A 14,230-nucleotide genomic window follows, 5' to 3' on the forward strand; every position below is an offset into this window, starting at 1 on the left:
AGGAAAGTAATCACTCAACTAAATCTAAAGTAAAGCTGATAGCACTGACCTGCTCATTCACGAACCAAAGGGGAAAACTAAAAAAGTTCTGTAGGAGCTGAAATGCTAAAATGGAGACCACAACACGTCTTGGGAACATGATGAGTGTCCTGCCCTCCACCCACCCACCTAAATCCAGCCTCAGATCAGAGCAAGAGAAACATGCTCTTCTATATTCCAGGAAACAAGGGCCTGCAAACACGGATCCTCCTGCAAGGCGCATCCCTTACAGTTCTTTTATTACCCTGACCCCTCATTAGCTGGAGGCAGAGAAATCTGTTTGCACGTTTGCTGTCTTTAATTGGCAGCTTTTTATTCCAGGTGCCTTCGACAGATGGGAGCTGGTTCAAGCACAAGGGCTTCACGATAAACTCAGAATTAAACAGAACTTGCACCAGCTGAACTCTGATATCAGCAAGATCACCACTTGGCTGAAAAAAACAGAAGCAGAGGTGGAAATGTTCAAGGCAGCGGAGCCTCCCTCTGACATCCAGGAGATGGGACTGCGGGTGAAGAGACTGCGGGTGAGTTAGAGGCGTGGCGAGGAGGAGACTTCAGGACGGGCACGTGAATGCACAGTTACGCCAGCCACTGTCGGGTCTGCTGGGGGGTGTGGGTGTGGTTTGCAGGTGGGAGGTGGCAAGGGTCAGTCTCTTCCTTCTCACTTCTGTGACTGACAAGGAAGGATGCAGATGCAGATTTTTGTCTTCCTGTGGAAGACTATCCACAAAGGATCCTGAAGCCCAGAGCAGGCCACAGGGGAAGTGGCTCAGCCCCCAATGCAGGAAAGGTCTGGTGGCCGAGGCACCTCTAGACTTTTATAGAGGTTTGCTAGAAGCCACTGTCAGGCAGCAGGAAGTCACTCTTCCAAACCAGGTGCACCAGTTCCAGACTAGCAAGACTAGCGGCGCAGCCTTCCTCGAAAGGCTTGGGGGTGGGGAGGAGTCTCTCACCTACTGATGATCCCAAGGCCTGACTGGGCTACTCCCTTCTGCAGTGAGGATGCAGCACCCACGTGATCAGCCCTGGGCGGTTCAATGAGCAGCAGAGGGACAGCTGGAGCCCTGCACTTTGGGGGTGCCCTGAGCATGAGCCTGAGCTCCTGAGGCCCAGGGCAGGGGGCTTGGTGTGTCCAGGCACTTTGTATTTGTACATTATTATTAATATATACATATATTTTATGTATATATATATATATATATTTTTTTTTTTTTTTTTGATGGAGACAAGGTCTCACTATTTTGCCCAGGCTAGTCTTCATTTATTGGCCTCAAGTGATCCTCCTGCCTCAGCTTCCCAGAGTGCTGGGATTACAGGCTTTAGCCACCACTCCTGGCCTGTATTTGTACTTCTACTTTACTTTGTGCATGAATACATCGGGGTAACCATTCATCCCAGGGAAGAACATTTCTGGGCTATCTAGGGGCAAATGCAGGATGACCACGTGTACTCTACCTGGAAGACCTTTTATCTGGTCCAGAAACATTGAGCCAGTCACAGAGCAGGGGCTATAGAGGTCAGTGGGGTCCCCTCATGCCTGTGGTTGAGTTGGACCACCAGGCGGCAGGCAGGCCTCTGCCCTGGGCCCTGCTGGCTAAGTTCACTGACCTTGTATGGCAGCTGTCTCACCTGACGCTACCCAGCCAGTCACAGGCGAGGTCGCCGTCCCTTCTGTGGCCGCAGCTTAGAAAAGCATGTGGGAGATTCATTCCCTCCTGAGGGTCACGCTGAGTCCCCCTCCCTATTTTCAGAGCGCCTAACCCAATCCTTTCCCTCCGTGGCAGGAGGTTTTGAAAGCCTTTGGCACCTACAAGGTGTTAGTGGCCTCCATCCACGCAAACAGCAAGGAATTTCTGCAAACTGAGAACATAGAAGCCACAGAGCTGCAGAGCCGCCTTGGCCAGCTGAGTCTGCACTGGGAGGTGGCCCAGGGCGCGGTGGACAGCTGGAGAGGGGGCCTACGGCAGTCGCTCATGCAGTGCCAGGTACGCTGACTCAGCACCCAGCCGCCGTGGCCAGGCCCACGTGGTGGGAGCAGCAGATATTTTTATCATCGGGTGGCTGTGGCACAGCCAAATGTGGCCTGTGTCGGGAAATACGTGAGCTTTACCGTTTGCTTTGAAAGAGGCCCACCTGCCCTCCTAGGAGGAGACTCCAGGCCTGCCCCAGGCCTCCTGCTCTGTTGCCCACGCCCATGCCCACACCCGGAGTAAGGACTCCGGCAAGCAACCTGCAGACCAGAGGTGCCGCTCCACAGACTCCCCTGTCTCTGACCCTTTGCCAGAGTGACTTAGAGACCTGGCCTGGGAACAGAGGAGCAGGGAACTGCTCTATCACTTAATAGCTGTGTGACTTGGGCACATCACTGGACCTCCTAGACCTCGGTGTTCTCATCTGAAAAGTGGGGATCATTTTAGTGCCCAGCTCCCAGGGATCTTTGTATGAGTAAATGAAGTGATATGTATCACCTTAGCCCAGTGCCCGCCTCCTGTCAGTCTGTGTCGCTGACTAGCTCTGACCCATCTCGGGGAGCACAGGCCACCACAGCCTGTCCTGTGGGGCCGTCTCCCTCCACCACTGAGTGCAGCAGAGTTGTTGAGGCGTGCATGTGGTCTCCATGTGTCTGAGGGGGACCCAAAACACAGGAATTACCTTTTGAAAGGTGGGCCCCTTGTCGTACAGACTTCCCCTGCTAGGGAAGTGTTCTAGGAGCCCATCGGTATCCGTGGATCAGCTGGCGTTGTTGTGAGAGGCTGTGTTTGGCTCCAGTGAATTTGGGGGGGGAGATTCCTTCAACGCATTTGCCCATTTCACGATGAGTGATTTACAAGTGCACCTGCCTGCACCACAGTGAGTGTTCAGCAGTTTTTGATCAAAAACAAGCATGACTCCTGTGATCGACCCTCCCTATTCACCCAATCTTGTCCCAAGCGACTTTTTTCTTTTGTTTCCCTGGATTAAAAAAGTCCTCAACGGGAAACGTATTGCCGATGTGGAAGAGGTGAAACAAAAAAAACGGCAGAAGCACTAAAAGGTACCCAAGTTGACAATTCAAAAACTGTCTTGAGCAGTGGGAAAAACCTCTTTATAGATGTAGTGCGTCAAATGGAGAGTATTTTGAAGGTGACTGAAGTGTAAATACGTAAGAATAAACAATTTTTTAATAAATAAATTCCAGGTTTTTGGGCGATTCCCCCTCATAAAGTCAGCTGGGCATCCTGAAGCCCACCCTCCCGTTGACAGTCTTCCCTTGGTGCCTCCTGGGACTCCCACACATGTGCTCTCCTTCCCTGCCTTCCCTTTTCCTTGTTTTGAGGCCCGGGCATTTGAGTTAAATCCAGCCCTTTCATCCACGGGGAAAGGCAAGAAGAGCAAATGACTGGCGGGTGAGAGGCGGCAAGCTGCCTTTGCAACATGCCTGCTTCCAGAGCTCAAGACAGGTCAGCGCCCTGACATGTGTTGTTCTTTAAGGACTTCCACCAGCGGAGTCAGAATCTGCTGCTGTGGCTAGCGCGGGCTGAGGAGCGGAGGCAGAAGGCTCATGTCGCTGACCCGGAGGTGGGCTCCCAAGCTGTCCTGGAGTGTCAGAAGGAACTCATGGTAAGTTCCTCCCTAGGGGTTCTGGACTGCCCCGGCCTCTGTCAGCCCCAGTGGGTCGGAGCACTCCGGTGGCCTCACCTGATGTTTCTGTGGACAGCGCTGCCGGTGGTTTGTGGGTGACGCATGAGTTCAGCCCTTGTGATCCTCCTTCCCATTGGTGTTTCCCGAGGCCCTTGTGCTCTGAAGCAGAACCACCTGCAGGGCCGAAGGGCCACAGTCCAGGGCAAGAAGTCGGGACTCTCGGGAATTGGGGACCTAGGTGTCTGCAACATCATTAGAAACTTAAGGCCATTTGAATGGAAGTGTTTTATTCCCTTGTGAATCCTGATTCATTTCAGGGGAAACATGGTACTCAGTCACCCTGCTCTACCACTTAATCACTGTGTGACTTTGGGCAAATCAATAAAAATCCTAGGCCTCAGTGTTCTCATCTGAAAAACGGGCATCATTTTAGTGCCATGAGGAGCTGTGTGGGTTTTCAGCACCCACTCTAGAAAACTCTTCTCGGAGGGAGTCGTGTCTACATTTGTCACAAACCAAGATGAGATCTGTATATTCTCCCTTGTGCTCACGGTGGCGTTTTGATCCATAAATTTGTATGTGATCTAAATATTTTAAATTTAATCAGAGTGCTGGCTGTTGTTTAAAATAAGCCTATCTTTGTGCTGAAATCTTCAAAGCCCCACGCTTCTAGAGTAGTAATGTCCTCGAGAATTTTCTGCAGGGATAGAAATGCCCTGATTAATTTGGTAGCCACTGACCTTACGTGGCTGTTCAGCACCTGAAATGTGGCTGTTGTAACTGACACTGATTTTTGGTTGATTGGTTGGTTGGTTTTTTTTGAGTCAGGATCTCTATTCCCAGGCTGGAGTGTCCTGGCATGATCACAATGCTCACGGCTCATGGCAGTCACAATCTCTTGGGCTCAGGGGATCCTTCCACCTCAGCATCCCGAGTAGCTGGGACTACAGGCACATGCCACCATGCCCAGCTAATTTTTAATTTTTTTTTGTAGAGATGAGGTTTCACTACATTGCCCAGGCTAGTCTCGAACTCCTGGGCTCAAGCAATCCTCCCACCTCAGCCTCCCAAAGTGCTGGAATTACAGGCATGAGCTCCAGCACCTGGCCTGAATGTTTTATTTTAATTAATTAAAATGTAAGTAGCCACATGTATGTAGTAGCCATATTGCAAGCAAGCTAACCACCCTTAACAATTAAAACTGATTTGCCTGGCAGGTAATGTCCACATTTCTATTAAGTAGTGTGGTTATGCTGCTGTTTCTTGATTGGTTGACTTTGGACTTAACCTTGACTTCCTGCCTCATCTTCCCACACCAGCCCTCTCACGTCTATCCCCTAATTTCTCCAGCATCACAGTTGTCTTCATGGTGAAAGGGAATGAAAAATAGAGGCAGGATACAATTTACTTGGCCTAAACAGTGCTAGGCTGGGGGACTCAGACCGGCAGATATGAGACATAGAAGGTTCTGGAGCTGAGCACCACCATCATTGATTCCAGAACTTTCCTAGCACACTTTTTTTATTTTCCCCAGCAACTCGAAAAGGAGCTGGTAGAACGTCAACCTCAAATAGACTCCTTGCTAGAGATTTCCGACAGCCTTCTTATCAAAGGGCATGGAGAAGACTACATCGAGGCTGAAGAGAAGGTCCATGTTATTAAGAAGAAACTCAAGCAGTTACTGGATCAAGTGTCCCAAGATTTAATATCCTTGCAGGGAAGCCAGGTGAGTCCACTTGGGGCCGTCAAGATGTCGTATTAGATGCAAACCGGATGGCAGTGTTACAGCCTTGCTGTGGCAGGGAGGACATAAGCAAGGGACGGGCGGTCCCCGTGGGGTCTCATGCTGTGCCCCTTTCTAGCTGTGTGGACCTAGGGAGCTACATAGGCTCTTTGAATCTGCTTTGTCATTCGTAAGAGGGCCATAACAGCAGCGCCTCCATGTTCACATGGCCGGGCTATATCCAGTCCCTCTGCTCCTGACTTGTCTTCATGTCAGACACGCCCAAGCCTTCACTGGCTTACGTGAACAACTTCAAGTCCTCTTGGCTGCTTGATCACCCTCTGTGACCACTCTGTCATTGGTCTACTGTCTTCCCTTTGAAACGTGATCCAACTCAAAATAAATGGGATAGCCAGACTGTGGCCTCGCCAGACAGGGCAGGTCTGTGTCCTCCGTTCTGGACTCTGTTTTTTCCTCAGCAGCCGAGACTAGACTGTCTTGATGACCACATGGTTGCCTCACTGACCTGTGGTCGGCTCACCATCGACTGAAGCTGCTCCTGTGGCCCCCTTGCTGCTGCTAAACTCAGTCTTCCCGCTCTGTGCTATGCCTTTGAGTACAAATGGTTGGCCTGGCATTGTTTACATTCCCTTTTATCTGAAAAACTCGGGGAAAGTGGGTAGTGAGAGCAATAGAAGGAGGGGTTCAGCTGGGGGAGGGGTGGGCCGCACCACGAATCTGCGTGAAGCCCGTTTCTGTGCTCCTGAGACTATTCAGAACCTTCCATCTCCCTGGACTGAAACTTTGGGGTCTGAATTTCAGAACCCAGACCCACCCCTGCCCGGCTTTGACGAGGTAGATGCGGGGGACCAGCCTCCCGCAGCATCCGTGCCTGCTCCCCGAGCAAAGGTGAGAGCCCCCTCCTTCTGGGAGAACTTCACTGGTTACTTTTAAAAGTTATGGAGATGGCGGGAACTTAAGACTCCAAGGCCGCATTAGACACTTCATGACAGCACAGGCCTGCTTTAACCCACTGCTAAATGGAGAGACTTAGTCCAAAGGGTGTTGTTTGTTTTTTGAGACAGGGTCTTGCTCTGTCACCCATGCTGGAGTGCAGCAGTGTGGTCATCACTCACCGCACCTCAAACTCCAGGGCTCAAACACCCCTCTCACCTCAGCCTCCCGAGTAACTAGGACTACAGGTGCACACCACCATGCCTGGCTAATTTTTTACTTTTTGTTGAGTTGGGATCTTGCTATGTTGCCCAGTCTGGTCTCAAATTCCTGGGCTCAAGTGATCCTCCCACCTCAGTCTCCCAAAGTGCTGGGATTACACCACGCCCGGCCCCAAAGATTTATTTTATTTAAATGTACTTTATAAAGATCTGGTTCAAAGGTCCTCTTCTGGTCGATTAGTCTTCTTTGGGATTGTAGTAGATTATAAAAGATGGGAGCCCTTGTAGCATTGTTGAAGGGGTCTCCTGATTTCACCATTAAAAATGATCAACAGGCTGGGCTCGGTGGCTCAGCCTGTAATCCCAGCGCTTCAGGAGGCCAAGGCGAGTGGATTGCCTGAGCCTGTGGGTTCAAGACCAGCCTGGGCAACTTGGCAAGACCTCGTCTCTATAATAAATCAAAAATTAGCCAGGTGTGGTAGCATGTGCCTGTAGTTCCAGCTACTTGGAAGGCTGTGGCAGAAGGATCACCTGACAGTCCAGCAAGTCAGCACTGGGGTGGCCGTGAGTGTGCCACTGCCCTCCAGCCTGGGCAATGGAGTGAGACTCCGACTCAGAAAAAAAAGATCAACAAACAACTGCAAAACACTCAGTATTTTACCAAATCCACTTATTTCTTTCCTCCTAATCTCAAATGTCTCAGGAGTTTGACAGGAAGACGACCTGAGGGAGGTATATATACAGTTTAAGGAAGGATGTCTTTTCTTTAAGGAAGGATGTCTTTTCGTTGGCAGGATTAAACTCTTCGACTTCCTAATTGGATTTTTCTATCCGGCAGGTCCAGACAGAGAGAACCACAGAAGGCGGGAAGGAGGCAGAGAGCAGGTAACAGGGCTTCACAGTCACGGCAGCGAGTTCCCCGCTCCACTCCCCCACGCCCCAGTCTTGCCAACGTCACTGCCGAGGCCCTTGCAAAACTCTGGTTTTCTTTGGGAATGAAACCGAACCCCCCTTTAACCTCAGGTCCTCTCTTCCGGAAGCAGAGGGCAGGTGACGCGATGGGTTCTGCCCCGGCACCTCCCCTCAGCTGCCCTCCTCTCTCGGCAGGGCGCTCGGCACTGCGCGGCCCCGACGCTCCTTCCTCTCCCGGGTGATCCGGGCGGCGCTGCCCCTGCAGCTGCTCCTGCTGCTGCTGCTGCTCCTGGCCTGCCTGCTGCCGTCCTCCGAAGACGACTACAGCTGCACTCAGGCCAACAACTTCGCCCGGTCCTTCTACCCCATGCTGAGGTACACCAACGGGCCGCCCCCCACATAGAGGGCTGGCCGGCCGCCGCGCCACCAGCCTGATAGTCCGGCCTGTGGCTCCAGACCCACCTGTGCGTGACTCTCAGCAGTGGCGAGGTCCAGGGACCTGCTGCAGGTGCCTCCTGCCAGGTCCATCCTGGGTGGATGCTCGGGGCCCTGGATGGCTTTCAAAGGACGTTCCCCCCCGCCCCGCCTGCCTGGGGCACGGAGTCCATGCAGCACTGGCCCTGGCACCCTGGCAAAGCTGGTTGGTTGGTCTGGGGTCTCTGGAGTTGGCAGTTTCCTGAAGAGCCAAGCACTTTGTGAATTCGGATTTATCTGTCAACAGCGTTATTATAATGTAGGTAACATGTCCACGAGCAGTGATGTTTGTCACATGACCTATACGTAGAAACAGGCAAGCAGATGCCACCCTGAAAATGGCTCAGAACCCCCTTGCACCCTTAGCTGATTGACTGGAGCGATAGTTATTTAAAAGGTTTAGAGCCAGTTTTGCTCCAGTCAGCAATTTTGAGCTACAGGTTGTAAACCAAAATGTTCTGTTCAGTACCTGCGTCTGCTCTTTGATATCGCTTTAAATTTTTAAAGAAATTCTATTGCATGGATGTGGTTATTTGTGCATATTTTTTAACAATGCCGAATCTGTATGAAAAATGTAAACTTTCTTTTTTTTTTCTTAAAGTCAGATTTTAGCCGGAGCTTTTGACTAATGTTCAGTAAATGCCAAACTATAGACTTGATAGGGATGTTTTTGTAAGTTAATTTTCTAAGACTTTTCACATCTAAAGTGACGCTTCAGATTTTGTCTCACTGTTGCGCAGGGGTGGGGGGTGTTGGTATAGAAACTTGAAGCTGTGATATGTACAACTCAGATGTTTCTCATTAAAAAACAAAATTAGCCAGACTTGTGTTGTGCTGGATTTATATCATAAAGCGATTCAATGGAAAGCTTAGTCTTCCAAAGAACAAAAATGATGCTTAAAATATTTGGGGAGGAGCTTTTGACCCTAAACTGTTGTATCCTGTCCGTATTTAATTTGTACAGGCTTACTTATGAGATCTAGAAACCCACAGCCTGTCTGGAGAGGAGCCCCTGTGTGTGTGTAAATCGCTGAGTGGGGCCCTCAGGTGCGGCGGGGGGACTATGCGGGCAGCATGGCGTGGAAGGTGGACGCGAAGGGACCACTGCATCCTTTTCTTTCCTATTCCAGTCCTCTCCAGAGCAAATTAACAGGTAATCAGATGTCTAACATGTTACAGGTAAAGCCACCTGCTTTCCTTACAATTCCAGCCCCAACCGCTACTTCCCACCTAAACAAAGAGGATAAACATCAGCCTTTCTCCTTTCGTAATCAGAAGTTAATTGAACCTGGCCAGGCAAGGTGGCTCACGCCTGCAATCCCAGCACTGTGGGAGGCCAAGATAGGAGGAATGCTTGAGACCAAGAGTTTGAAACCAGCCTGGGTAACATAGCAAGGCCCCACCCTTCTCTACAAAAAAAAATTTAAAAGCTAGCCGGGCGTGGTGGTACGTGCCTATAGTCCCAGCTACTGGTGAGGCTGAGGCAGGAGGATTGCTTGAGCACCAGGAGTTTAAGGCTGCAGTGAGCTATGATCACTGCCACTGCACACCAACCAGCACAACAGAATGCAACCCTGTCTCAAAAAAAAAAAAGGGTACTGAACCCAGTTCCTAACCGGCATCTCTTGGCACCTGAGGGCACCACTGACTTAACGGTGACTTCCCCCACTTCTCTGCAAAGCACATACCTCAGGGGAAGCCAATGGAGTACATCAGTAGAGGATGCCCAGCCTCCCTCACTGGGTCAGACATTACAGGCCTGTGCAGGTGAGGAGCAGCTTCATGAAGAGGGAGCACTGGAAGCAAACCTGTCTTCACTTGACCTTCAGTGCTAAAGTGATCAAATCATTGGACTAATGTGGAAAGGAAGGTGATTTTTACCATGCACCTCCAGAGTATTTCAACTCCTTAAAATCATTCATCTGTTTTTCATGGAGCATAGTGATCCCAGAGGAAAGTCTAAGTGAAAGTGTTACCCAGACGTTTTCTTGAAGCCACTGAGTTGGTTTTAGGGGCCCTGCCCCATCGTAGCCTGAGGCAAAAAGGTAGAATCTCCATCTTCTATTCCAAAAGGGGCTGAGTGTTTTAGAGGCCTTCTCTGCTCTAAGGAGAGACCCTGGGGCAAGTCAAAGTTGCAGTGAAAGGAAAGTGTTGCCTGCATTTCAAGGCCTAGTTATGTATTATCAATTCTCAGTCCTTCCTCAGGATAATAAAGGCCTTTAAGCTGGTTTTACCTCCCTCTCTAGGGAGGCCACTGCGGCCTTCCTTCTACTCAAGGCCCAAAGTATTCCCAAAACACTGGCTGGGAGGTCATCTGTGTTTTGCATTCTCTGCAAATGTTTGCATCTTTCCCTCCCCTCTTGCAAGGGAAACTTTCAAATGACTTTTAGCACTAAGATAACTTCAGAATTAATGAATGCTCTTCTCCCCATCTGTAAAAGGTATAATATTAATTGACTCAGAGGGGATAATTACAGAAAATCTTTCCAAATAATTGATCCACTGCATACCAGGACTTCAATATTTTGTGGGTTGCATTTTACTTGTATACACAGGCCTGCGGCCATAAATCACACGTGTGAGATTAGCTGACTAAAGATTAAATTGCTCCTATGTAAGAAGCTGGAGGTGAAAGCAAAGGTTCTTCCTTCTCCTGAAATTGCATGCACGCCTCTGTGTTCATGTGCCTGTTCTCAGGAATGCATGTCCATGGTTTTCATCAAATTCTCAAAGGACTCTGAAAGTCCAAAATAGAGTAGCATTCAGCACAGAACGTAGACACTGACAACTTCGCATAATGACGGTAGGTTCTTATAACAAACACGTTTTTAAAACCAAAATTATGAAAAAAACTTTATTTAATTTATGTCACATTAAACTTCTCTCTGCAACAGTTCCAAAGACATTAAAGGGACACATCAAGGAGAAGCACTACCTGGAAACAAGGAAAACAGGTCTCAATCTGCTTTCACACACGGGTGGACATTCATTTCCAAAAGGGCCCACCCCCATTTATAGCTGGTAAGTGGAGCCAACAAGCTGGTGGAGCGGTACAGGGCATTGGTCTAAATAAGTGACAGTGTATATAGCCAGTAGGCTCTGGGGTGCACAGGACCACTGAGTAATAAAGTCATCAGACTAGCAGTCAAGGCACTCGGAATCCCAACACCAAAAAACAAACACAGCAACGTCGATTGTACAGTTCGTAGGAGCTGTTCCAGGCTGGCATTGCCAAACCCTCACCCTTTCCACAGGGAAAACCCACCACCAACTCCTGGTGGCTGCCCCAAAAGTGAACAGGATCCTTGGAATTCAAAAAAAGGGAAAACCCTTAACTCCAAAGCAACAAGAAGCAGACAAGAAGATCACAGACTGCAGAGGTCACGCACATCTCGGAGCTGCCTGGGAGCCAATGTGCCAGCGAGTTCAGTGGCTTCGTAAGTGGCATGTGTCTTCACGCTGCAGTACATCACACTCCACGGGGAAGCATCAGTGCCCAAAGGACGCTAGTTTTACAAGGGTCAGTTTCCAAGGAACACATTCCACTTTCACGCGTTTGGGGAAAGCAGTGACAGAAGGGAGGGGATGATAGTACCCGCAAGCTAGATCCTGGGATGGGAGGATGGGAGTAATAGCAGGATGCATCTGATTTTTTCACCTGTCATTGCTGCTGTCCTGCTAAAGGTTCTCACCTACACCGAGAAGTAGGATCTACAGGTACAGCAGAGGCAGCCCTGCCTTAACCATCCCTCCATTCTCCTGAGACAGCCCACGAGGCAGACACTCACAGAAGCAAGTCCAAGAACAGGAGGGTGCTGGTGGCCAGGCAAGCAGCAGACCTGAGTTCCAGTCTAAGCTTTGCCATGAGTTGTTTTATGACTCTAATAGGTGACTTGCCCCCATGGGCTTTAACTTAAACATGTATTATATAAAAGATGGGGTTGAACTTCCACAACAGAGATTTGTCAGCTGCTAGTGGTCTGCAGGGGGGGCGGTCTTTGAACATTTGGGAAGGGGCATCACAAGGAGTCCCCACCTAAACCATGGCAGCCGAACATGTCAGGATGCATTTGATGAATGGATTCTGCAGTTTAAAAATACTTTTCTGGACTGGGCATGCCTGTAATCCCAATGCTTTAGGAGGCTGAGGCAGAAGGATCCCTTGAGCCCAAGAGCTCCGACACTAGTCTGGGCAACATAACGAGACCCTCACCCATCTCTACAAAAAATTTAAAAATTAACCACGTGGGTGGCACGCACCTATAGTCCCAGCTACTCGGGAGGCTGAGGTGGAAGGATCTCCTGAGCCCAGGAGGTCAAGGCTATAGTGAGCCATGATGGTGCCACTGCACTCCATCTGGGCAACAAAGCAAGACCCCAACTCAAAAAAATATATTTTCTGTATTTTTTTAACTAGTTGAACTGCATGGTCGCTTTCAGCATTGAACCTGGATGACCTGCGTTCTGTACCACCACTTATTCCCTGTTTGACCTTGAGCAGGTTTGCTCAGACCCTCTCTAGTCTCCATAGCCAGAAAATTAGGACAATAGTAATTATTATGAGCATTAAGTACAAATGTCTGAGGCACTGAGAACTGTCTGGCACAAATATTATTTTTAGGCACTAAACAATATGTTTTTATAATTTTCTTTTAAAGATTTTTAGCAGCTTAAAGAAATGTGTCATATCTTATTAAATAAGAATATTTTGTTTCAAAATAGACCTAGAAACTGAAGGTTCACCTTGAATTTGAAAAGCTTCAACATATGGAAGCCTCTTGGCCAGGTATGGTGGCTCATGCCTATAATCCCAGCACTTTGGGAGGTCAAAGTAGGAGAGTTTCTTGAGACCAGCCTGGGCAGCATAGCAAGACCTCATTCTACAAAAAAATAAATAAGCTAGTTAGGCATGATGGTGTGAACCTGTAGTCCTAGCTACTTGGGAAGCTGAGGCAGGAAGATCACCTGAGCCCAGGAGGTCAAAGCTGTGGTGAGCCATGATCATGCCACAGCACTCCAGTCTAGGCTATAGAATGAGACCCCAACTCAAAAAAGCCACTTAGCAGATATAAATAAGACCCAAATCCTGTTTTCACATGCTAGAAAATTCTAGAAATGCCTCAATTCTGTTTATATATATAAATACATACAGATATATAATATGGCTCTGCCAAGATTGGTAACTGATTTTTTTCTTACTGAAATCTAAAATGATTGCCCTTCCAGCTGAGTTAGCAGGAGAAATATTCCAGATAAAGACATTGTCACTACAAAGCTTTCACTGCTTTAAGTCTCCCCAGATTTGTTATTAGGCTGATAGTTTTGTTTTGTATTCCCCCCACCCCAATGTTTCAAGAAAAATCTCTTCAAGATTATTTTAGGGTCGAATCCTTTGTAGTGAGTTCTGGTGGACAGTGAGTATGAGAGGCCTGAGGCTGAAGAGGGGAAAACTTGGTGAGAACCAAGCTCACCATGGAAACTCACTGTGCAGATCTCCTGAGAGTGTCCACTTTAGAAATGGCTGGTTCACTCCTGAGAAGTGGCATGAACTGTCTTCAAAATACTTCATGGTAATTATTTCATTATTCAAGCCTCTAATCCCAGCACTTTGGGAGACCAAGGTGAGGGGATTGCCTGAGCCCACGGGTTCGAGATCAACCTCGGCAACATGGCGAGACCTCATCTCTACAATAAATCAAAAAATTAGCCAGGCATGGTAGCACACACCTGTAGTTTCAGCCACTTGGAAGGCTGAAGTGGAAGGATCACTTGAGCCCACCAGTTCGATGCTGGGGTGGCCGTAAGCGTGTCACTGCACTCCAGCCTGGGCGATGATGGAGTGCAGACTCCAACTCAAAAAGTAAATAAATAAGTAGTTCCAGCTCCCTGGAAGGCTGAGGGGGAAGGATCGCCGGAGCCCAGCAGGTCGAGGCTGCGGTGGCCGGGAGCGGCCACTGCACTCCAGTCTGGGCGACAGAGTGAAACTCCAACTCAAAACAAATAATAATAAATTAAAAATACATATGTCTATATGGCCGGGCGTGGTGGCTCATACCTGTAATTCCAGCACTTTGAGGGGCCAAGGTAAGAGGATTGCCTGAGCCCAGGAGTTCAAGACCAGCCTGGACAACATGGCAAGACCGCGCCTCTGCAGTCAATCAAAAAATTAGCCAAACGTGGTGGTGCACGCCTGTAGTCCCAGCTACTCAGAGGCTGAGACAGTAGGATCGCCTGAGCCCAGCAGGGCAAGGCTGCAGTAGCCATGATCATGCCACTGCACTCTAGC

General features: G+C 49.1%; 2 protein-coding genes across 2 annotated transcripts in view; one reads left to right on the forward strand and one right to left on the reverse strand.

Moving 5' to 3' along the window:
- SYNE2 (spectrin repeat containing nuclear envelope protein 2) overlaps positions 1 to 8,767 on the forward strand; it is a 317,000-nt gene extending 308,233 nt beyond the window's left edge. The window contains exons 108-114 of the mRNA XM_008063321.2: positions 361 to 563; positions 1,824 to 2,024; positions 3,511 to 3,639; positions 5,195 to 5,386; positions 6,206 to 6,292; positions 7,397 to 7,443; positions 7,666 to 8,767. Coding sequence (XP_008061512.1) covers positions 361 to 563; positions 1,824 to 2,024; positions 3,511 to 3,639; positions 5,195 to 5,386; positions 6,206 to 6,292; positions 7,397 to 7,443; positions 7,666 to 7,873 — 1,067 coding nt within the window. The 3' untranslated portion in view covers positions 7,874 to 8,767. The remainder of the gene's footprint in view (positions 1 to 360; positions 564 to 1,823; positions 2,025 to 3,510; positions 3,640 to 5,194; positions 5,387 to 6,205; positions 6,293 to 7,396; positions 7,444 to 7,665) is intronic.
- Positions 8,768 to 9,886: 1,119 nt separating this feature from the next.
- ESR2 (estrogen receptor 2) overlaps positions 9,887 to 14,230 on the reverse strand; it is a 66,828-nt gene continuing 62,484 nt past the window's right edge. Inside the window, exon 8 of the mRNA XM_008063319.1 lies at positions 9,887 to 10,376. Coding sequence (XP_008061510.1) covers positions 10,337 to 10,376 — 40 coding nt within the window. The 3' untranslated portion in view covers positions 9,887 to 10,336. The remainder of the gene's footprint in view (positions 10,377 to 14,230) is intronic.

The sequence above is a fragment of the Carlito syrichta genome, unplaced genomic scaffold, assembly GCF_000164805.1.
Source record: "Carlito syrichta isolate Samal-C Ts95f unplaced genomic scaffold, Tarsius_syrichta-2.0.1 Scaffold306742, whole genome shotgun sequence".
Taxonomy (NCBI): domain Eukaryota; kingdom Metazoa; phylum Chordata; class Mammalia; order Primates; family Tarsiidae; genus Carlito; species Carlito syrichta.